This window comes from Osmerus mordax, chromosome 22 (genome assembly GCF_038355195.1).
Source record: "Osmerus mordax isolate fOsmMor3 chromosome 22, fOsmMor3.pri, whole genome shotgun sequence".
NCBI classification, from domain to species: domain Eukaryota; kingdom Metazoa; phylum Chordata; class Actinopteri; order Osmeriformes; family Osmeridae; genus Osmerus; species Osmerus mordax.
The window spans coordinates 1079631-1103169 of record NC_090071.1 but is presented as its reverse complement, the minus strand read 5'-3'; the positions used below and the strand labels follow the sequence as shown (position 1 = coordinate 1103169).

Genomic DNA, 23539 nt, shown 5'->3' with positions numbered 1-23539 from the left:
GAGTTGATATTTTACACAGATAATTCAAACTCTTGAGTGCAAGTCTTCAGCTATCAATACTACATTTTAAGGCAGAATTCCACACTGAAGTGGCCAAAATTTGATATTGATATATTTTTGACCCTTTCATGTATTTTTTTCTACCTAACAAAAAATCCATCAATACAACACCACAATGGGAAAGACTTCTAGAACCAAACTTTTTTTTTTTTTTCTCGTAACATCAATTCAAAGTTAGTAATATACTAGTTAACATTTTACATGAATAAAATATACTATGTATTGTACATCAAGAATCTTTACTATTTATTACGTTACCCTTTTCTCATCAAAGGTTTATTGCATCTCTCAGAGAAACCCCCGTCCAGGAACAAGACAAGGCTGGTTGGGCTTGTTGCTAACCAGGTAAACCAGCCTGACCTTTGACCTTGCTCCACCTCAGGGTGAACTAGTGTGAGCTGGCAGGATCAGGGTGGTTTAGCAGGCTACCTTTGTGCAGGTGTTTGACAGTAACAGTTTGTTTAAACAGACATGGAGTTGCTTTGGAGGGAGTGTTCACATGTGCAACGCAATGAAGCGTCATGACGATGACACGTGATGAGGACCAAATGCAGATGAAAATATACACAACTATTTTCTACAGTTTCTGTAAAGAATCGTTTGCAAAATCAATCTGGAGAAGCTAAGACAACATTGTTTTTTTTGTTTTTTTCCCCAAACATGATGACTTAGCTAGTTAAATGTACAGTACCTTAGTAACTTCAGGGCTATGGTTCAGTTACAGCCACTAACCCCAACAAGTGCCTTTAAAACACTGTCCTGAACTCACTGGTTAATACAGTGCTATGAACATACAGTGTCAACCGTAAAATAGCAATGATAAAATATTTCATGAAATACTGCTTCAAAACATTTAGATATACTGTGTATATGTAGATTTATATATTAAAAAAAGTTTCACCTTCAAAATGTTTTTCAGGATTTTCTTCAATTATACCCCACAGGTTATCATGTTTTCAAAGCAGGTTAGTAGTGGCAAATATCTAGCTAGAAGTTTTTAAAGAATCTTTTGTGTCAAGTGCATCTATTCAATAGTGATATCCCGTTAACACCAAACATAAATTCCATTAATTGGAGGTTTTGTTCTGATAGGTTATCATAAGGATCATAAACAGTTATATTGTTGGAAAAATAGAAAAAACATACAAAATACAAATAATTCCATCAAAAAGTAAATACGTTTTTAAAAACCGGCATTGAAAATTGTTGCTGAATTGGCCCATTAACACAACCCCACAAAGTGTCAGTAAATCTCTCACTTAGTCATACTCTTGGCTTCACCATACATTGTAAAACACATAGAAAAAAAACACTGAATGTTTCTTGGTTTCCGCTAAAAGGTTATCCATTTTCTAACAGACCTGTTCACACACAAGTTGCACACACAGACGATCAGGACAAGGACGCACAGGACAGGACAGTGGTGGTCTGGTGGCACTCCGGAGCTCTGCTCTTCGTCTGCCAGAGCGGCAGCTGAGGGGAAGCATCACAAACTTGTCTCCCGGTCCAAACCCTTCTCTCCCTTGCTCCTCCGCTTGAATCTCTTCTCACCGCCAGGGGAGAAACTGTGGAAGACAAGGGGACATGGGCGGAGTCAGACAGATGAGGGGCGGAGTCCCACAGACTGTAGGGGCGGAGTCACACAGACTGAGGGGGTGGAGTCACACAGACTGTAGGGGCGGAGTTACAGACTGTAGGGGCGGAGTCACACAGACTGAGGGGCGGAGTTACAGACTGTAAGGGCTGTAGGTGTGATCAGGGGGGTGGGTGTGTTTTATCCAGGCATGCATATAATGACACCATTCCTAAATAAGTACACAACACAATGCCTATTAGAACAGGCTGGACTGAGAAGTAGACAGGGCAGAGTGGTGCAGTACAGCCCTCAAACTGTGGGGGGCATCACTGCCATGCGCTTCCTGTTTATGGAAAAACAAGTACACCATGCATTACAGTCGTTGTGCGTGTGTACATTCACAGTTTCAAGCAGGTGAGCAGGCATTATTCCCCCAGTAAAACAAACAGCACAGCAGGAAACCAAGGTGACAAGATCAGACACAGTTTCTTTGTGTTCCACAACATGCAACGACAAGCCCTCCTCTCGTCAGCCGGACAAAGCTCGTCATGCCTTCACAGAACCACTTACCTCTGGCAGGCGGCTCTGGGAGGCTAGGTAGGGGAGCTTATGAATGGGACAGGATGACAAAGGCAGTGAAGGGGTTAATTTTTATGAGGGAACAGGTTAACATTTAGCAAGTCATCCTGCTTGTTTTTTTTACTAATATTTTGTAGGTCGTTCTGTCGCACTGTTTGGTGTTGTGGCGTGTGGGCCCTGGTGACTGGGAGGATGAGATGGCGGCTGGAGCGTTTTACCTCTTGGCGCTGGGATCTTTCTTTTTTTCTGCGTTCTCTGGGTTGACACTCTTCCACACGTTTCCGAACGAGCCCTTGGACATCTCGTCTGAGATGTTTACTGTTGCTGGGTCACTAAGGTCCGTCCTGTAAAACACCAGGGAACACTCTAGCTTCTTCAGGTCCAGCAGACACATCTAAAACACAGTCGGTTCCCTGCCTCTGAACACAGAAACACTGTTAGAACTATCATGCTTTTGAGTTGTTCTTGATATCTTTAGGGAGCATTGCTGCCTTTAGGGCCTGAGCTGGATTGGAACCCGGCCGCTACGATGGGGCTTTAACTACATGGTACACAGCTACATGATACAGCTACATGATACAGCTACATGATACAGCTACATGATACAGCTACATGGTACACAGCTACAGGGTACACAGCTACATGGTACACAGCTACAGGGTACACAGCTACAGGGTACACAGCTACAGGGTACAAAGCTACATGGTACACACATTACAGCACCACAGGACTGTGCACATCCTTGATCTAATGCTGTACTTTCTACATGCTATTTGTATGTCGCTTTGGCTAAAAGCAACTGCTGAACTCAAATATAATGTAAGATCTGTGATGTCATGAATATCCGCTAGTGAGCCCAGCGGTGTGACAAGCCAGACGTACTTGTAGTGTCCCTCCATCGGCACCTGGATGATCCCCTCCTCCTCCGCTACGATGCTGTGTTCCTCCTGGGGGGGGGGGGGGGGCACAACATCAAAACAACCCTCCAAGAGACCAGAGGTTCACCTCAGTTAGCAGTATGACGTCACAGACAGAAGTTCGACCTATTTCACGTTGCACCGGAGCGAAAGTGTCCTTAAGACAGCTACCTGCTGAATGCCTAACAAGCGTTTTTACTCAGATAAAGCAGAAAGTCTCCAGCAGTGAATCCGGAGCAGTAACAGTTTCTACGGCACCTCCTCCTCCGCATCCTCCAGTTTCTTCTTCTTCCACTCAGGAATCAGGTCATCCAGCCAGCTCAGCTCCCGCTTGGTGTAGAAGAAGTCCAGGAGCTTCCGGATGAACACCAGGGCTAAGACCTGGAGCAGGAGAACATGGCAGACGCAGGATTTTGAAAGCAGAAAAGCTTTAGAAAAAACATCTGGAACAATCCCAGAGACTCAACAAATACAGCTACAAACACACACACACACATCTCCACACAAGGACACACACACACCTCCACACAAGGACACACACACACACCTCCACACAAGGACACACACACCTCCACACAAGGACACAGTCACTCTGGATAAGAGCATCTGCTAAATGTAAGGACACACACATCTCCACACAAGGACACACACATCTCCACACAAGGACACACACATCTCCACACACGCACCATCATGGGGAAGACGATGGCAGCCTTGGAGGTCTTGATGATCCAGAGCAGAGCCAGGCAGGTGAGCTGCACCACGGTGAACAGGTGCACCTTCCTCAGGGGCACGTGCCGCAGGTAGATAAAGTCCGGCTGGTGTTTGGCCGGCATGCCGAACAACTTCAGACGGTCGAAGAACTGGACCACAGAGACGTCGGCATGGTAGAGATGAAATAACGACACGAGAGAAAGTAAAACCTTATAAACTTTCTGATAAACAACGTCAACTTTGTCACTGTCGGTTACGTAGTCCCACACAGTCTGGGAACTCTGGCAGAACACACAGGGTTAACTCAGCCAGGCAGGAACTAGAGACTGGGCTCTCTAACACACAGGGTTAACTCAGTCAGGCAGGAACTAGAGACTGGGCTGGCCTGCTACAGTATCGAGGTACCACTGAGTGCCTCTCTGAGGACATTCAAGTATTTTGAGACAACTCTACTGTACCATCTCCTTGAAGAGTGTCTGTTAATGACTAAATGTATCTGCAGCAGCATGCAGTACCGGTCCCCTACCACTGGGGGGAACCACTCACCTGAATTCCCCTCAGAGAAGAAGCTCCCATGTACAAGAAGACCCCATACAGCACTGGCATCGGGATGAACTGTGAATACAAACACAGATACCCAGTCAACAGACTAGCAGACACACTGGTCTAAAAAAGATTTTTATGGAAGAGTTGTTAATGATGCTGTACACTATACCCAGAGGTTTATTAACAGTGTGTGTGAGCGTGTGTGTGTGTGTGTGTGTCTGTACACACGCATGACGGAGCTCTCTCCCTCACATCTAACGAGTCACACCTCCGTCCCCCTCGACTCCCTCCCTCCCTCCCTCCGACCTTTCACCTCTGACCTCACCTTGAGCACGGATGTCATGAACACGGAGCAGCCCATGAGCAGGAAGATCATGAGGCCGGTGAAGCGCTGCTCTCTGATCCCCAGGAAGCGGGGCTGCTCGCCAGGGGCGGAGCACTCCGACTCCAACTTCAGGCTGTTGACGTGGGAGATGGAGAGGACGGTGGCCGCCACGAACCAGGGCAGGCCCATGAGGGAGCACACCCCCAGCATCACCCCCACCACGAAAAGGTCCAGGTGGTAGCCACAGCCCTTCTGCACCACGGAGAGAGGAGAGGAGTTAAAACACGCTCTGGAGGAAGTGTTCATGGTATTTGTTTAACGGAGGGGTTTGATTGGGCACCTCCTGGTTCAGGGATGCTGAATAAGGTGTTTGTTTAGCTGACGCTTTTATCCAAAGTAATCTTTAGGGGGCGACTGAACTTGCGATGGTGCGGTAGGGTATGATCTGCGTCAAATACTACTGAGGTACATCAACAACACCGTCTAGAAACATCCTAAACGAGATTCCTGACTGGACAAAGAACATTCCCGCCATTTTGAGGACGGTACCTTGAGCTTGTGCTCCTTCCTGTTGATGATGACGGCAGTGATCTGCTGGTCCATGAAGATGAGGATGGTGCAGAGCAGAGCGGGGATGACCGTCACGATGGTGGTCCACCAGGGGTTCGGCCCCACCGGGTTGATCCACCACCCGCGGTCGTCCCTGGTGGGCTGGAGACGACCACACAACAAAAGACATTTTATGTAACATAAAATTGCTCATTTTATTTGTGTACAAAAGTCATAAGAGTTATATACGTGCGTGTGTGTGTGCTGTGTGCGTGTGTACTTACTTTAAACTTGCTGGGGACCTGCAGTTTTGGGGAGGGGATTCCCAGGCCGTAGTCCACCAGGACCATGGTGAGGATGGTGATGAAAACAGCAAAGTCACTGATGATCGCCCTCACCTGGAGAGGAGGACCAACAGCAACTCAGTTTCATTTGACTCATTTAGCAAACGCTTTAATCCAGAGTGAGGTATGAGTTTTATGACGGAATTGTTCATAGCCATCTATATATATATATATCACATTCATTATATAACCATGATGGCTTAGAGGTTGTCACTAGGAAAGGGTAGAAGGTTGGCCGGGTCAGGCTGAATGGGGTTGTGTATGCAGTACTGCTGTTTCACCACCAGGTAGTGTCAGTCGTTCATGGATGGGAGTCGACTCTTTCCACACGAACCAAACTGTTCTCAAAATGACACCTGGGATTCATTACTGTACTCTCGATGACCACAAACCACAGAAACTAAAGAACTATGAAGCCTGTGAATAAAACGGGGAAGCTGTTTCCTGTGTGGCCTTCGAATGACTGACAGGCTAGACTAAGAGGCTAGGATACTAAGATGCTAGGATACTAAGAGGCTAGGAGGCTAGGGAGGCTAAGATGCTAAGTGAATAGGATCCAAGGTGGCTAGGAATCTAGAAGGCTAGTAGGGTAGGACGCTAAGATGCTAGGACACTAGGTGGCAGGGAAGGTGGCAAGGAAGCAGGAGGCAAATGGCAGGAAGCGAGGAGGGCAGGAGGTGTCGTGCCTTGGTGGGGAAGTATCGGCTGGTCTTGAACTCCTTGAGGAAGGAGGACATGGCCACGGTGGAGAAGAACAGGATCACGGACCAGAAGAGCACGTCTGGGATGTAGGGGCCGTGAGGGCCGCAGGCGCTGCCCTCGAAATGACCCTGGAACACCTCGCACTCCTGCACAGACAGGGGAGACAAGCTGGAGAACCGTGGTGATCCGAGCCAAGAGAGAGCAGCTGCCCTCTGTCTCTCCTGGCTACAACTACACACACACACAACCTTACACAACCACACAGAAACACACACACAACCACACAAAGAACCACACACAGTGCTAGCTCAGTACCGAGACTTCCAGGGACGTCCAGTTGACGTTGGAGGCAGTAATGTTCCTCTCCTCCCAGTACCTCAGCGTCTCGTTGGTGGGGTGTGTGGGCTCCACACACACACACCTGAGAGAACACACACATACACACACGTTAACAAAGTTATCCTTATCCACCTTCATGGCTCCAGACCAAACATGTCTTTCCTACTATGTAGTTAATATATAGGATTTATCAAATGTTTATAAAAAAACGAATAAAACAACTAAACGGACTATCCCTTATCTCAACCTGCGGTAGATTATGCAGCATACTAATGCAGTCCTTCCCTGGGATTATTCTACATAAAGCAATAATCTTGTAGAATTACTGAAAAAGATGAAGAACCCATAATGCCTGTAGCTTAACGCTGGTCTTGTTTTGTTACACGTGCACACTACAAACACATACACACAAAACCACACGCACACACAACCACACGTAACTACCCATAAACAGCGTCTGTTGCCATGAAGCGAGGACATGTGTGTGTGTGTGTGTGTGTGTGTGTGTGAGACTCACGAGTACTGGGTGAGCTTCTGCAGGTTGTTGTTCATGTTGATGGGGTAGTGCTCTCCCAGGTGGATCAGCTTCTCCAGCGCCTCGTAGATGAAGATGAGGCAGATGAGCGAGGCGAAGGCCTCCTCCGTGAAGCGCGTGATGTAGCACACCAGCGAGCTGGCGTCCGTGGCGACCAGGACCAGGCACAGGAATGCCGTCCACAGACCGATACAGGCGCGCAGGGACAGATAGGACAAACCGTAGTCCCTGGGAGGACACACACACAGACACACACACACACAGGCAGACACACACACACAGGCAGACACACACACACAAACATGTTCATATGAGCACAGTCACATGTTCACACCTAAGCCTGGCCACGTGAAGCGCTAACATCGCTGATCTCTATACAAGTGTAGCATCTGTGTACAGGTGTAGCATCTGTGTACTGTAACAGGTGCAGTCTCTGAGTACTGTCTCGGGGACCTACTTGCAGAACTTGAAGAGGATCTTCTCAAACACCAGGACGGGTCCAGTGCTGCCCAGGATGGTGAGAGGCTGGCCGGCGAACAGGGAGTAGGCAATGCCTGTCATGGAGGCTCCGAACAGGGACTCGATGGCACTCTGGAGGAGCAGATCACAAACAGATCAAACTGGATCATACTGGACCATACTGGATCAAACTGGACCATACTGCATCATACTGGACCATGCTATATTTATGACCAAGCCTAGTCTAATACTGATGGAATCTCTGTACAATGGATTTCTCAGTTCTGTGTGTGTGTGGGGGGGGGGGGGGGCTGCCGTGACTGCTCTACAGGAAGGTGCACTTGTCTCGACTTACTACGCGTCCCTCCGTGGCCTCCCCCAGGAGCCCCCCGAAGGTGATGACGGGGGACATGCAGGCGCAGTAGAGGAACAGGAAGGAGGCCAGACACTGTAGGCTGACTGCATCTTTGTAGTCAGACAGGTAGTGGGGGGCCTTGCGCTTGATGTCCATGAAGAAGCCTCCAAAAAACCTGGAGATAAAAAACACACGAGGACACGTGAGGTGGTGTGACTGCACGCTTCAACACTCAGGAAGTGACACGCACAGACAGGATATGACAGACACGGATGGTTAGATGGTGTGTATGCACACATCGCTGATTTATCATTGAGCTCACATGAATACTGCATGAGGGAGGGAGGGAGGGAGGGAGGGAGGGAGGGAGGGAGGGAGGGAGGGAGGGAGGGAGGGAGGGAGGGAGGGAGGGAGGGAGGGAGGGAGGGAGGGAGGGAGGGAGGGAGGGAGGGAGGGAGGGAGGGAGGGAGGGAGGGAGGAGGGATGAGGGAGGGGAGCGAGAAAACTGTGGAGGGGGAAGGGGGAGAAAGGGATGAAAAAAGCAGAGGGAGGAGGAAGAGAAACGGGGAGGGTATGGAGGGGGGTTAAATAAACATGGGATGGATGGATGGATGGAGGGGAGATAGATGGAGGTATGGGAGGAGGGGGGATGAAGGGGGAGGGAGGGGAGATTTATGGATCATCCGACAGCCTCCAGTCCCCCCCCGCCCCTGGTAGCGGGCGGCATGGCTGCCTCGCTGGAGGTGGTTTCCGGGGCAACGGTGGGGGCGTGCCCGTCAGTGGTATTTCAGCATCTCTGGGGAGGCTCGTAGCAGAGCTGGGCTCAGAGCCAAACACTGCCAGGACCAGACTCTGGGACCTCACCTCACTCTGTACCTCTTATCAGTGTCTAGGTCTGCACTGCACTGCGTCTGGGAATAGCATTGCCCAAGAGTTTAATTAAGGTGTGTACTGTACCTAATGCTTCTGTACATGATGTTCACATAGCTCCAGTCCCTGTGAATGACTGGGGGTGGGTTAGCCCCTCTTTCAGCACTGAGTTAGACTAAGCATGTGCGAAGCAGGTGAGGTTGTGAGTAAACGCTACTGTTGATCAATAATGAATGTCGGGAGGATCTCTTTAAAGGGCCACAGGGGTATTCACTGTGTGGGTGCGTGGATAACCGCCTGCTTAACCTGGTCTTGGGAGCGCTGAATAAGAGATGGTCCTCATGTAGGACAGTCTGCTTCACTGACTCTGAACACACTCAGGGAAGTGTGCTTCAGGGAGGGGATGGATATCTAGCGGAGTGGGGGGGTGGGAAGGGGAGGGGGGAGAGGAGCCCACGGCCGGGTCTGCTGAGGAAAGGAGGGATTGATTTACTGACGGGACAGAAGTGGGGCCAGAAACAGGACAAAGAGGAAGGGACAAGCAGAGAGAGAGAGAGACACACACACACACACACAGAGACACACACACACACACAGAGACACACACAGAGACACACACACACAGAGACACAGAGACACACACACAGACACACAGAGACACACACACACACAGAGAGACACACACAGAGACACACACAGAGACACACACACACAGAGACACAGAGACACACACACACACACACAGAGACACACACACAGAGAGACACAGAGACACACACACAGAGACACACACACACACAGAGACACACACACACACAGAGACCCAGACCTCCCAGTGCGCTGCAGCTCCGGTCCTCCGTGGCCCTCAGACTCCTCTGCTTCTCCCAGGTCCGTCACCCCATTGGGCATGGGAGGGACCTTCCTCTTCTCCTGATAGGGTAAGAATCAATCATAGAGTCAATCCAGCATACCACAGGTCAGTCCTGCCTCTTCCTGTGCTCTGGAGGCTCCTCAGGGACTTCCTGTGTCCTGTGGACTGGGAACAGGGACCCGGGTCACACAGGGTGGTTACTGTACGCTGTAAAGACCAACGTTGTTTCTGCCAAGACTAACATGAACCACTTATTTGATGGATGGATGTTCCTCCCGTCCCAGAATAGCTGGTATTAGTGAGGGCATAAACAGATGTAAAAAAGGATTGAGAGCAGATCTCTGGAGAGTGTTCTGCGAGTCCAGCGGATCTGGGATCGGGTTCGAGCGCAGACGCTCGACCACGGGCCTGAATTAAACGCTGGAACATCTGCAGAGCTGGAGGATTAGAACCAGGATCAGGAGAACCAGTTTTGCCTATAGAACAGGTATAGTGGAGTTCTTTGGTCCTACTCCTCTTTACAGTTTCCTATCTAAACTTTTATTAAACAATCGAAAATTATAATAAATAATCTAAACTAAAATACATCATCTAACCTATAATAGCCTAACATATAATGATCCAACCTATAAAAATCTAACTCTGTGGTTTCTAAACCCTGGTCCAGTGTGAGCTCTCCCAGGGGGAGGGGGCGAGGGGGTGGGAGCGAGGGCGAGGGTCTGACCTGCGAGGGCACGTTCTTGGGCGGCTCTATCCTGATGGACGGGTCCCACTCTCCTGGAGGCAGCACCGTCACCTGATCCAGAAACTCATCGATACCCGCCACCAGGTCCTTCCTGTCCTTGGCTTTGTATGCCACGTCATGGAAGACCTGTGAGGGTAGAATGAAGAGTCACTTCAATCTGTTCTTGATTGCCCTTGTCTGCCTTTCTGGCCCTAATAAGATGAGCTTCGGTGTGCCCCCAGCCCCGCCCACCTCGTCAGTCATCAGCGTGGCGATGGAGCGGCCGATCTCGTGGTACTGGGGTCCCTTACCCAGAGGCCCCAGCAGGATGAAGAGGAACCTGAGGGATCACACAGACGGAGAACACACAGGAGTTATAACATGTTTATAACACACAGGAGTTATAACATGTTTATAACACACAGGAGTTATAACATGTTTATAACACACAGGAGTTATAACATGTTTATAACACATGAGGATTGCTCAGGATGCTAACAGGTACCTGGTGGTGATGCTAACAGGTACCTGGTGGTGATGCTAACAGGTACCTGGTGGTGATGCTAACAGGTACCTGGTGGTGATGGGCACCTCAGCCAGGCCGTTGAGCAGCACGGCTGGCGCCAGGCGTATGAACGCCACCACAGGACGCTCCAGGAACTCTAGCTCCCCCACCAGGACGTTGGAGGCCTCTGCACCCGCCGGGATCTTCTTCATGAAGTGGAGGTCTATCTACAGCAGACGGACAGCACTGTTAGCATACGCGCTAAGCTACCGCAGCAAGTGGGTTATATTACTGTTAGCATACGCGCTAAGCTACCGCAGCATGTGGGTTACATTATTGCTTACTCTTCTTGGTTTGAAATTAACACCAGGACATCTATAATATTACTATTTATCAATACAGTAACCTCCAAAAAAAAGTTACATCTCATCTTGATGAAATATTGTCAACAAATCTGGCATCTAAATCTTTCTTTCCTATAGCCTGTGTGTTGCTAGCTACTCAGCGCTAGATGGTCTTACCTTGCTGAAGTCTACGGCGCTGTTCTCCCTGCTCACGTCTCCCTTGACCTCCATGCTGGCCGGCTGGGACTGGGGAGAGACCGTCTGGCCTAGGAGACCACCGGAGAGGAGAGACCAGACACAGTTACACATACATGGTCTGTGTTTAGACAGGCCGCTAGAGAAGCAGGACGACAGTAACAAGGTACAGTAGGTACCAGCTAATAGCTGTAGCTCCCTCAAACAGCTAGTGTGAGATCCTGCTACACGGGATGCAGATCTGGGTCAATGACTGTGTGTAAATAAATTCAAATGCTAAGGTTCAATATTTATCATGTATTTATTTAAAATATACTTGCATCCAAAGCAGTGTAAAGGGTCGGTAATTGAACCTGCGACCCATTTCCTTATTTACCAAACCAGTAAACTGGTGTCATTAGCACCATATTTCTCACAATGAATCAGTGCGAATGTCCCAGGTCTGAATCTATGCGAGAGCTATGATCAGACTAAAAACACCCTGTGAGTCTAGTCAAACAGATGGGAGTTAAAGTCATTTTAGTAAAGAAGCCACCACAACGCTGGTACACATCCAGATGGAGGTTATGAATGGATGTGAGTGGTTGTGACTCATCTCTGGGTTGAATAACAGTGGAAGGGGCGGCAGTATGATCCTGTGACGTGAAGTACTGTGTCTACGTTCAGAAGCCCATCCATTCACTCTCAGTGCCAGAGACGCTAGCATCTACACATGAGAACTTGAGTGGGCGACATGAGTGTTAAGAGTCAGAGAAGGCGTTGTGTCTAGTTGCCTGTGTACACGTCCTGGTCTGTGTCCAGCAAGGGGACAGGGGAGTAGCCCTGGGCCAGAGCCTGGAGGAAACTGAGGCGGTCGGCCTGGGCTCTGCTGGGGAGGCGCCCGGGGGGGAGGGAGGGGGGAGGGAGGGGGCAGGGAGGGGTGGAGACGCACGCCTGGAGACACACACAGCGGGGCCAGAGCCAGCGAGACGAGGGCCTGCTGGGGGGAGGGCCCCTGGGCTCCAAGGCCCACAGGAAGGAGGGCTCTGGAGGTGTTCACATGCCAGATACACAGATAGAGGTACACACACACACACAAAACACCATGACACACATCACAAATGCAGTGACAGACTTGCACACTTGTATACAAAACACCAACTAAAGGAGATTTCACACACTGAAGAACAGCAGCTGATCAGATGATGTAACAGGCCTCACCGTTCTTGTCCATGGAGTGCGGTTCCGACTGCTTCTTGCCGATGTCGGCGAAGGATCGTACGATGGGGATGCGATTGGCCAGCTTCTTGTGGTTCTGGTGGTGGTGCTGCTTCAGCAGGGCCTCTCGTATCCTGCGCCTGGCGTCCTCGCCCAGGGGCCCCGACACCTCGTGCTGGTCCAGGACCATGTCTGAGGAACACACACACACGTACACACACGTACGTACACACACACACACACACGTACACACACACACACTTTATAACCCAGTCAAACCAAAATCCAACACATCGTCAAGCCCAACCCAACCCTAACCCTGACCAGGCCTAACCCAGACACCCAGGCCTAACCAAGACACCCAGGCCTAACCAAGACACCCAGGCCTAACCCAGACACCCAGGCCTAACCCAGACACCCAGGCCTAACCCAGACACCCAGGCCGGTGTTGTGGTGGGCATCCAGGGCTGCAGTACCTGCGATCTCCTCCAGGGATCCGGCCCTCATGTCCAGCAGCACGGTGCCATTCAGGATGCAGCTGCGCAGCTCAAACAGGCTGTGGAGGGACAGCGTGGCCACGTAGGGCTTGCTCCAGCGCTCGCCCCCGTCCTCCACGTCCTCCTCAAACTTCAGCCACCTGGAGACCACACACACACCACACAAACACCACACACACACACCACACACACACCACGCACGCACAAGTGTGATTCCTCTTTCACAGTCCCAGAAAACAGTTCCAAAACCAGAGGTCAAAATGTCAAAATCCTTTTTTTTTTTTTTTTTTTTTTTTAAGTCCAAGTAAGAAGCTCAGTAGAAAGACGGTCATTGACGGTCAAACAACTTGCAGTGACAGAACCTTACGTACGCCTCAGTAGCTCTGATTGGCTAAGGGGCCCGTCACATGACCGTTTACCTGGCGGTCTCCTTCCACTCTGCATCCTCTCCCTCGCGGAGACAGATCTCATCCAGCTCTGTGAACAGGGCGTGGGGGATGTGCTCCTCGTCACCATCCTCCGTCCCCAGCAGGAACTGCACCCTCTGGGCAGGGGTGTCCACTGATGAGGAGGGGTGATAGTGGGGGGAGAGAGGGAGGTGATGTCATGTGATGCAAAAGGATGAAAAGAAATGAGGGAGGAGAAACAGAAGGAAAATAAATAAATCATTACTCTGATACACCCCATCTCACCCTGACACACCCCATCACAACAACCCTTAACATGTCCATGAACTACCACACACACACAACTCACAAAAGAACTCAAGACAACATCAACCAGCGCAGACACAGAGTACAGGCCACACCCCCTAGGACAGGCCACACACCCTAGGACAGGCCACACCCCCTAGAAAAGGCCACACCCCCTAGGACAGGCCACACCCCCTAGAACAGGCCACACCCCCTAGTCTTACTGTGGGAGGGCGACTCTCTCCCATCATCCACCTCGGAGTCTCTCTCCCTGGACCTCTTCCTGTGCCGGTGACCATGGTGACGGTGGCGTCGGTGAGACCGGCGGCCCAGTGGGACATGGACTCCTATGTAGAGAGTCCGGTGACCTGGACACAAACACAGACACTCGGTCAATGTTGTGGAACTACAATACCCACAATCCTCCTGGTTGAGGAAATCAGATCATCCGGGAGGAAGTGCTGTTGTTGATCACTGTTTGGATGGTCGTGATTACTATCCCTTGCTGAAACAGGAGGACGTTCAATCTATCGACCTCTGTCCCTCCCTCCGTGCCTCATCCTTCTAATTTTCCTTCTCTTCCTTTCACCATTTCCTCTGTGTGTGTGTGTGAGCGTGTGTGTGTGAGTGTGTGTGTGTGTGTGTGTCAGCATGTATGTGTGTATCCCAGGGTCAGGGACAGTGAGGGTAAGGCTGGCTGACTCCCTGGTTGGGGCAGGGACAGTGAGGGTAAGGCTGGCTGACTCCCTGGTTGGGGCAGGGACAGTGAGGGTAAGGCTGGCTGACTCCCTGGTTGGGGCAGGGACAGTGAGGGTAAGGCTGGCTGACTCCCTGGTTGGGGCAGGGACAGTGAGGGTAAGGCTGGCTGACTCCCTGGTTGGGGCAGGGACAGTGAGGGTAAGGCTGGCTGACTCCCTGGTTGGGGCAGGGACAGTGAGGGTAAGGCTGGCTGACTCCCTGGTTGGGGCAGGGACAGTGAGGGTAAGGCTGGCTGACTCCCTGGTTGGGGCAGGGACAGTGAGGGTAAGGCTGGCTGACTCCCTGGTTGGGGCAGGGACAGTGAGGGTAAGGCTGGCTGACTCCCTGGTTGGGGCAGGGACAGTGAGGGTAAGGCTGGCTGACTCCCTGGTTGGGGCAGGGACAGTGAGGGTAAGGCTGGCTGACTCCCTGGTTGGGGCAGGGACAGTGAGGGTAAGGCTGGCTGACTCCCTGGTTGGGGCAGGGACAGTGAGGGTAAGGCTGGCTGACTCCCTGGTTGGGGCAGGGACAGTGAGGGTAAGGCTGGCTGACTCCCTGGTTGGGGCAGGGACAGTGAGGGTAAGGCTGGCTGACTCCCTGGTTGGGGCAGGGACAGTGAGGGTAAGGCTGGCTGACTCCCTGGTTGGGGCAGGGACAGTGAGGGTAAGGCTGGCTGACTCCCTGGTTGGGGCAGGGACAGTGAGGGTAAGGCTGGCTGACTCCCTGGTTGGGGCAGGGACAGTGAGGGTAAGGCTGGCTGACTCCCTGGTTGGGGCAGGGACAGTGAGGGTAAGGCTGGCTGACTCCCTGGTTGGGGCAGGGACAGTGAGGGTAAGGCTGGCTGACTCCCTGGTTGGGGCAGGGACAGTGAGGGTAAGGCTGGCTGACTCCCTGGTTGGGGCAGGGACAGTGAGGGTAAGGCTGGCTGACTCCCTGGTTGGTGCCCAGGCTTCATCTCTGAGTGGCTTCTGAGTGAGAGCGCTGACTCGGACAAGATGACTTCCATCCACACAGCCCCTCCATCTCTGGGCACGACTCGTCAGCACAGCACAGTGGAACTGACTCCATATGAACTGAAGATGATTACATTTTACACACAAAACTGTGTTTGTGTGTAAAAAAAATCCAAATAATTATATATCAGCAAAACCTATTTAAATAATTAGTCTCTTGGGTACAAAACAGAAACCTTGAAATAAGATAAGGGAGGGAACAATGTCGGTGTGGTGGAAACGGATACAGAAAGCAGAGCCGGATCTGAGTTCTCACAGTAACAACACTACGGGTAGCTGGTGATGTGCCAGTCTAAAAACGGCAAGGACCCAGTGGTGAGTCAAGATGAGAGGCATTGTGTTTAACTAGAACATCTCCCAAGGCCTGTGCACATGCTGATGTCATAGAACGCCACCTCCCTGTGTGTGTTCCATTCCTCTTAAAAAGAAGCCCATACATGGAATATATGGCAACCGAATCGAACTGGCAATCGAACCGGGAATCGAACTGGCAACCTTCGGATTACTAGCCCGATTCCCTCACCGCTCAGCCAACTGACTCTTCTAAAATACAGGGTCATCTACGTGTGTGTGCGTGCATGTTCGCTGGGAAGGATTCCTCTCTCCCTCTCTCTGCCAATTCTCTATTGATGTTTCCATGGCGGCGTTCTGAGGGCTTGCCATGGCAACGCCGAGCATGAGAGTGGCAGTATTCGTGGAGGCAGTGAAGGAGTCTTACCTTCCAGCTCCTCCTTCTCAAAGTTGGTGTTGAGCATGGAGCGCGTGCCCCCACGGTCCACCACCGCTTCCTCATCAGTCCTCTACAGGGGAAAGACAAGAGACAGTCACACATTCTGTACCAACACACACACACACGGCTCATAAAGACCTTTAGGACACACACACACAGTCACACAGACACACACGGCTCATAAAGACCGCTAGGACACACACACACCACTGAAGTCATCCTCCACACCACCATCCTCACCACACAAGTGTTCTGGAGCTCAGTAATGATGCAGTAGTTATCAAGGACAGCATTTCTTTGGGCCTCGCTTTAAATAGGGAACTGTGGTCGTGACCATTCAACATGCCAAGGCCACAGTTCCCACCGCAGGCACGTAATCACGAGCATCCCGGTGTTACATAAGCCCCCACCACCACCACCCCCCCCCCCCCCCACCCCCCCCCCCATCAAAGACGACGTTTCCGGAAATAAACACAAGTTACGTGAGGATAACTCGGCAAGACAGTCGCCATGGTAACCAGCGTGGCCCACTAACTCCGCCAGCCTCCTTCGTTTCTCCGAGTGGCTGGCAGATTCCGATGTTAATGTCTTAGTCTCCCGTTTGAATTATTTCCAGAAACGTTCCCATGTGTTGACGATGATCTGTTTCAGATTTTCGGGCAAGCTTTTACCTCTTCAGCAGGGGGAAATTGTGCATTCAGTAGACGGTTGTTAAAACAGCGGAACGGATGCTTACTGTACGATAGTACGACTCTTACTTACTAAGAGGCTAGCTGGCTCTACAGTAATGGAGATGCTCTCTGCGTTAGGTTTCATGACTCGACTTTCTGTCCAAACGGGTGACCACGCAAATAAACGAAGCCATTCCTACTTTGTGAGTGTCTCTGGGCTTTTAAACTTGTAAAGATCGATCCAAGGTGAAATATATCTTTAATTTGCCACTCTATACCTCCCATCATCATTTTATCGGTGCCTTTCCCCTGTGAGCGTGCTGAGTCTGTGTAATATGATTGTGAAGGCTGCTGCTTAACGCTGGCTAATGCCGGTCCTGGCACGACGCCGTCTGTAATCGCCTAAAACATACCACATAGGGCATTCTCACACCATCAAAATTAATTCATAATAATCTCAAAACACAAACCCGTCGCTGTCAAATCAGAGTAAATCTGAACCTTGCTGGGTGTGGACCCTTCTCCATATTGTATTCGTTTGACGATGTAATCGGACTGGGCCTACGTGTTGTCGGCACTTGACATAATTACAAAAAATACACAGAATAGGAGTTGGACCGAACTGTAGCGTTCAGATAAATGGTCTCAGATAACTAATAAAAGACTCAGGATTTTCACTTCAGTCTTATTATCGCTGTGCATCACCCTGCATTTATGCACAACCTAGGTGGTATGCTATTTTATATCTCAAACCTCCATCAGAGTCCATGTCGTCTGGCTAGACACAATCAACGCTCTCTGAGCACAATGTTTGGCTGACACAAACAACGGTACCAGATTAGCCCAGCCTGCTACAGCCCTCATCTGAGGACCTACAGGGTGGAGACTGCTTCTGCCTGCACTGTCATACCTCAGCCTCTGTAATATCATTAGAGCTCTCACACACACACACACACACACACACACACACACACACACACACAGCTGCCTTGCATTCCCTGAGACGTACAGTGACACACACACACACACACACACACACACAATGAACGTCTGAAATCGCTTTTCACCCAGCCCTGATTTGCTAAAACAAAACTGGTCAAACCAGAATCAAATGTCATGTAATGTTCAGAATACTGTGGAAGTGGAACCACTTCACAATGAAACTGCACATCTTTGATGTGAACATTGTTCTCCTGCCAATGCAGTCACAGCATGAAAACTGAAGCACCCTAAATAATACAGTACATCTGGGGCTGGGGTGACAAATGAGACTGAACTTCCTGTGGTTTTCTGTGTCTATTTATAGACCAGGGGTCGGCATCCAAACCAATACTAGGCCAGGGACAGCCTCCAGTACACGTCCCCGCTTTCATTACAGCACAGTAATCTATGATCAGATTAATCTCCCCCAAATCCTGCCCTTCACCATAGCACAGCATAACGCAAAATCTGACCTGGAATCAGATTTTAAGGGGGCGTCTAACATTATACCTTTCTTCTGTTCGAAAATACAGGATGAAACCAGATCCCAGCATGCACTTCTGCTTCTAATCAGGGTCATGTGACTCTGCTCAACGCTTGAGTAGGTGGAGGAGGGGTGACACACACACACACACACACCCGTGCACACACAGTTATAAGCAAACTCGCTCCCATAGACATGAACACAGGGCATATGCTAACGTTTCTAGCTGTGTAGGCAGCAGGCTGGATGAGAGAGCATCCTGGGAGGGGCAACCGAGAGAAACCTGCTCTGTGATTGGAGGACTGGAGCATGGAACCTGCAGGCCTGCTCTGTGATTGGAGGAGAGGCGCACCATGTTGACCTTGGAGGGGGTGGGCTGACATTGGGATATTGTGTCACTCCTCAGGGCATCAAACACACAAGCAGAACAGCAGAAACAGAGTTCAGTACCATGATATCCATTTAGCAGATATCACACACACACACACACACATTGCAGGACATGAGCTTAAAACACAATTGCCTTTTAATCCTTAAAGACTCCAATCCACTTAATGGTTCTGGAGGGTGAGGATGGGTTGTATCTGAACTTAAACAAGGGCTTTCAAATATATATAATTTATATATATATATATCATTTACATACATATATATATTATTTATATATGTATAGATATATCATTTATATATCTATAGATATATCCTAACTGAAAGACAGCACGTTGGCTCATTACAGACATTGCTAACGCGTGCTATTCACTCAAGATTCCACCTCTCTTTACACTCCCCTTCAGTGGCTAAATACCACCATTTTCTATTTCCCCCAGCAGCAACAAAACAAACTAGAGAATAACAACAAAATCCTCCAAGACTGAAATCCCCAAAAGGATTAAAACATGACCAGGAGCAGAGCAGGTGGCCTAGAATCTGAAAGAGAACAGTTCCATATTCCAGGTGGTGCTTTTCAATCCCTCGTCCATCAATGCGACACTGCCCCAAATCACACACACACACAGTGGGCAAGAGAGTGATCCAGGCGATTCATTTGTCCGTAGTGGAACCACACCTGGTGATGAGGCATGGTTGGGACAGGACCGTAGAGGCCCTGGGGGACGAGAGGACGATGACCTAGATGATCACTGCTGTCTGTAACCACTAAGGAGAGGGGGAAGGAGCGGGGGGGATGACACACCTTGATTAACACACACACTCAGACACACACACTCAGACACACACACTCAGACAAACACACTCAGACACACACACTCAGACACACACACTCAGACACACACACTCAGACAAACACACTCAGACAAACACACTCAGACACACACACTCAGACACACACACTCAGACACACACACTCAGACAAACACACTCAGACAAACACACTCAGACACACACACTCAGACACACACACTCAGACAAACACACTCAGACACACACACTCAGACACACACACTCAGACACACACACTCAGACAAACACACTCAGACACACACACTCAGACACACACACTCAGACACACACACTCAGACACACACACTCAGACAAACACACTCAGACACACACACTCAGACACACACACTCAGACAAACACACTCAGACAAACACACTCAGACACACACACTCAGACACACACACTCAGACACACACACTCAGACAAACACACTCAGACAAACACACTCAGACACACACACTCAGACACACACACTCAGACACACACACTCAGACACACACACTCAGACAAACACACTCAGACACACACACTCAGACACACACACTCAGACACACACACTCAGACACACACACTCAGACAAACACACTCAGACAAACACACTCAGACACACACACTCAGACACACACACTCAGACACACACACTCAGACACACACACTCAGACAAACACACTCAGACACACACACTCAGACACACACACTCAGACACACACACTCAGACACACACACTCAGACAAACACACTCAGACAAACACACTCAGACACACACACTCAGACACACACACTCAGACACACACACTCAGACAAACACACTCAGACACACACACTCAGACAAACACACTCAGACAAACACACTCAGACAAACACACTCAGACACACACACCTCTTCCTGATTGTGTGTCCTGCTCCTCTGCCCCTCACAGTAAAACACACCGGCGTGTCACCTGTGCTGCATGTTGTGCTCCAAGTCAATCGTTTGCGTTCATCTCAACAGCAACGTGCAGGTGCCATAGTACCCTCTAAAACTATCTGATGAGACCTAGAAATAAATACACCAGACACTCGTCATGACCGCCAGCTCTTCTGCAGCACCCTCCCTGCCCCTGTTCACCAGCATCCCCTCCACAGGATCTACAGATGGACCAACATTCATTATTGATTAATACTGGAACTGGGCGAGTTGTTAAACTGAAAAAAGCCGGTGCATGTCTGATGTGGATGTTGTTTTATATTGTTTGATCAGACAACAGGAAGGTGTTCACCATCCAGGTGAATGTCTAGCTCTCTACATGGACAGCATTATTATATGTTTATCTAGCAGACGCTCTCATCTAAAGCGATATACAAGAGATTCAAACATTTGATCTCTTGATCTGTAGTCAAAAATGCTCTACCACTGAGCTATACCCATCCCCATGCTCTACCACTGAGCTATACCCATCCCCATGTTCTACTACTGAGCTATACCCATCCCCATGTTCTACCACTGAGCTATACCCATCCCCATGTTCTACTACTGAGCTAGACCCATCCCCATGTTCTACCACGGAGCTAGACCCATCCCCATGTTCTACCACTGAGCTATACCCATCCCCATGCTCTACCACTGAGCTATACCCATCCCCATGTTCTACCACTGAGCTATACCCATCCCCATGCTCTACCACTGAGCTATACCCATCCCCATGCTCTACCACTGAGCTATACCCATCCCCATGTTCTACCACTGAGCTATACCCATCCCCATGTTCTACCACTGAGCTATACCCATCCCCATGCTCTACCACTGAGCTATACCCATCCCCATGCTCTACCACTGAGCTATACCCATCCCCATGTTCTACCACTGAGCTATACCCATCCCCATGCTCTACCACTGAGCTATACCCATCCCCATGCTCTACCACTGAGCTATACCCATCCCCATGCTCTACCACTGAGCTATAACCATCCCCATGCTCTACCACTGAGCTATACCCATCCCCATGTTCTACCACTGAGCTATACCCATCCCCATGTTCTACCACTGAGCTATAACCATCCCCATGCTCTACCACTGAGCTATAACCATCCCCATGTTCTACCATTGAGCTATACCCATCCCCATGCTCTACCACTGAGCTATTTGTTTAATATTACATCGTCTTTGTTTCAGTCTGAATGACTACAGCGATTGAGAGGTGGTAGGGCTGACGGACAGCGCTAGCAGGAACTGTTTCTCCAGTCAGAGGAACAATAAACACAGCCTAGGTCTCCTATGTTGACGTAAAGGTGGGTGTAGCTCAGGTTCTGTTATCCTAGAGAGAACCATCCTCACCGCGTGCTTCCAGAAGACTTCTCAGAGACCGGCTCCCGGCGGTCCTCTGTGTCCAGCCCCCTCCCTGTCTCTCTCAGGGGATTCTCTGACGCACGGAACCGCAGGGTTGATCGTGTTTACGTTCATATGATATCCAGTCTAAGTCATACCGTACCTTTAAATCAACTGCCATTAGGAGCAGATGTGCAGAGGTCCGCTGGGTCGGGCCAGGGCTGAGCTACGCATGACACCACATTCCATGTGGCTTTTCAAGCATCTTCAGAGTAGAGGAGATTTGCCGTAAATCTGTCTGTCACAGATCGGGCAATGTGCTCATTCTATAGCTCCAGATACCAGCGGGCGAGGGGCGGATTAGCTAGAGAGGAGGATGCTCCGCGATTGGTCGGTCGAGGCTCTGATCCCTGCTGATGGCTGCGGTTACCGTGGCGATGGCAGCAGGATCAGCCTCAGCACCACGGAGAAAAGATGGGAGAGAGAAGGAGGAAGGAGTCCACACACAAGACACATTGTGGTTGTGCCTCTATGACATAACCCATCTACGTCTAGCCAGAAAAGACACATACACACACAACACACACACACTCACCATACAAACACAGATGCACAGAACGCACATACCACACAAACTACACACTTGTTTACCCTTCGCCTCGCTCAAAGATCAATGGGTTGAAAGCAGCAGGTTTTAAGCTGAGAGAATGAGAGTCCATCTGGCATGAGTCCCTCATCAGAACCTTCCAGATCAGCCCTGGGCCAGCATCACACACACACACACACATAACCCTCTACACCAGCACCACACACACACACACACACATAACCTTCCACACCAGCATCGCACACAGTAAACATAACCCCCATCCACGCTGCAAGACTGCCCAGGACACAGGCACTAAATATCCTCTAAGCCCCGTTAGGGCTCAGGCTCATTCAGTGAACGCTGGAAACACAACTGTGTTTCTGGACCCGTATGAGTCCCGTCCTGACCACAGAGCTTCTGTCCTGTCACAACCCTCCACACCAGATCCCTCCACACCAGATCCCTCCACACCAGATCCCTCCACACCAGATCCATCCACACCAGATCCCTCCACACCAGATCCATCCACACCAGATCCCTCCACACCAGATCCCTCCACACCAGATCCCTCCACACCAGATCCCTCCACACCAGATCCATCCACACCAGATCCATCCACACCAGATCCATCCACACCAGATCCCTCCACACCAGATCCATCCACACCAGATCCATCCACACCAGATCCCTCCACACCAGATCCCTCCACACCAGATCCCTCCACACCAGATCCATCATTCAAACCTGGCAACAGCTGTTGTATAAAACTAGATTTCTGACCCTTTTAAGGAGTCAGATGTGGAAACTCGACCGCACAGACATGCTTGAGAGAGCACCAGCTCTGCTCCCTTCCTCAGGCGGATCTCAGCACCATACCTGACAGATGAAGCCAT

At 50.2% G+C, this 23539-nt stretch overlaps 1 protein-coding gene across 2 annotated transcripts; it reads right to left on the bottom strand.

The window, feature by feature from the left end:
* Positions 1 to 127: 127 nt before the first annotated feature.
* Positions 128 to 23539, bottom strand: slc4a10a (solute carrier family 4 member 10a). Of its 2 annotated transcripts, XM_067260892.1 has the most exons (26): positions 23523 to 23539; positions 16365 to 16444; positions 14120 to 14263; positions 13623 to 13764; positions 13183 to 13343; positions 12710 to 12898; positions 11492 to 11580; positions 11040 to 11197; positions 10718 to 10805; positions 10466 to 10612; positions 9700 to 9800; positions 8001 to 8175; positions 7644 to 7777; positions 7169 to 7414; positions 6628 to 6733; positions 6297 to 6458; positions 5551 to 5664; positions 5267 to 5428; positions 4718 to 4969; positions 4393 to 4461; positions 3822 to 3995; positions 3391 to 3513; positions 3098 to 3162; positions 2434 to 2559; positions 2207 to 2242; positions 128 to 1625 (listed from the first exon to the last, which is right to left on the bottom strand). In XM_067260892.1, the coding sequence occupies exons 1-25, from the start codon at positions 23537 to 23539 to the stop codon at positions 2230 to 2232; spliced, it is 3237 nt and encodes a 1078-aa protein (XP_067116993.1). In that variant the 3' UTR covers positions 128 to 1625; positions 2207 to 2229. The 2 variants fall into 2 exon arrangements, with proteins under 2 accessions (XP_067116993.1, XP_067116994.1); XM_067260893.1 differs by lacking the exons at positions 2207 to 2242; positions 23523 to 23539 and having other exon boundaries at positions 16365 to 16416.

Coding starts and splice junctions, on each gene's coding strand:
- slc4a10a (XM_067260893.1), bottom strand. CDS start 16,401: ATGCTCAACACCAACTTTGAGAAGGAGGAGCTGGAAG. Junction 8,176..9,699: donor GAGCTGCAGCGCACTGGGAG/GTCTGGGTCTCT, acceptor TTTTATCTCCAG/GTTTTTTGGAGGCTTCTTCA. Junction 3,163..3,390: donor TGGAGGATGCGGAGGAGGAG/GTGCCGTAGAAA, acceptor CCCCCCCCCCAG/GAGGAACACAGCATCGTAGC.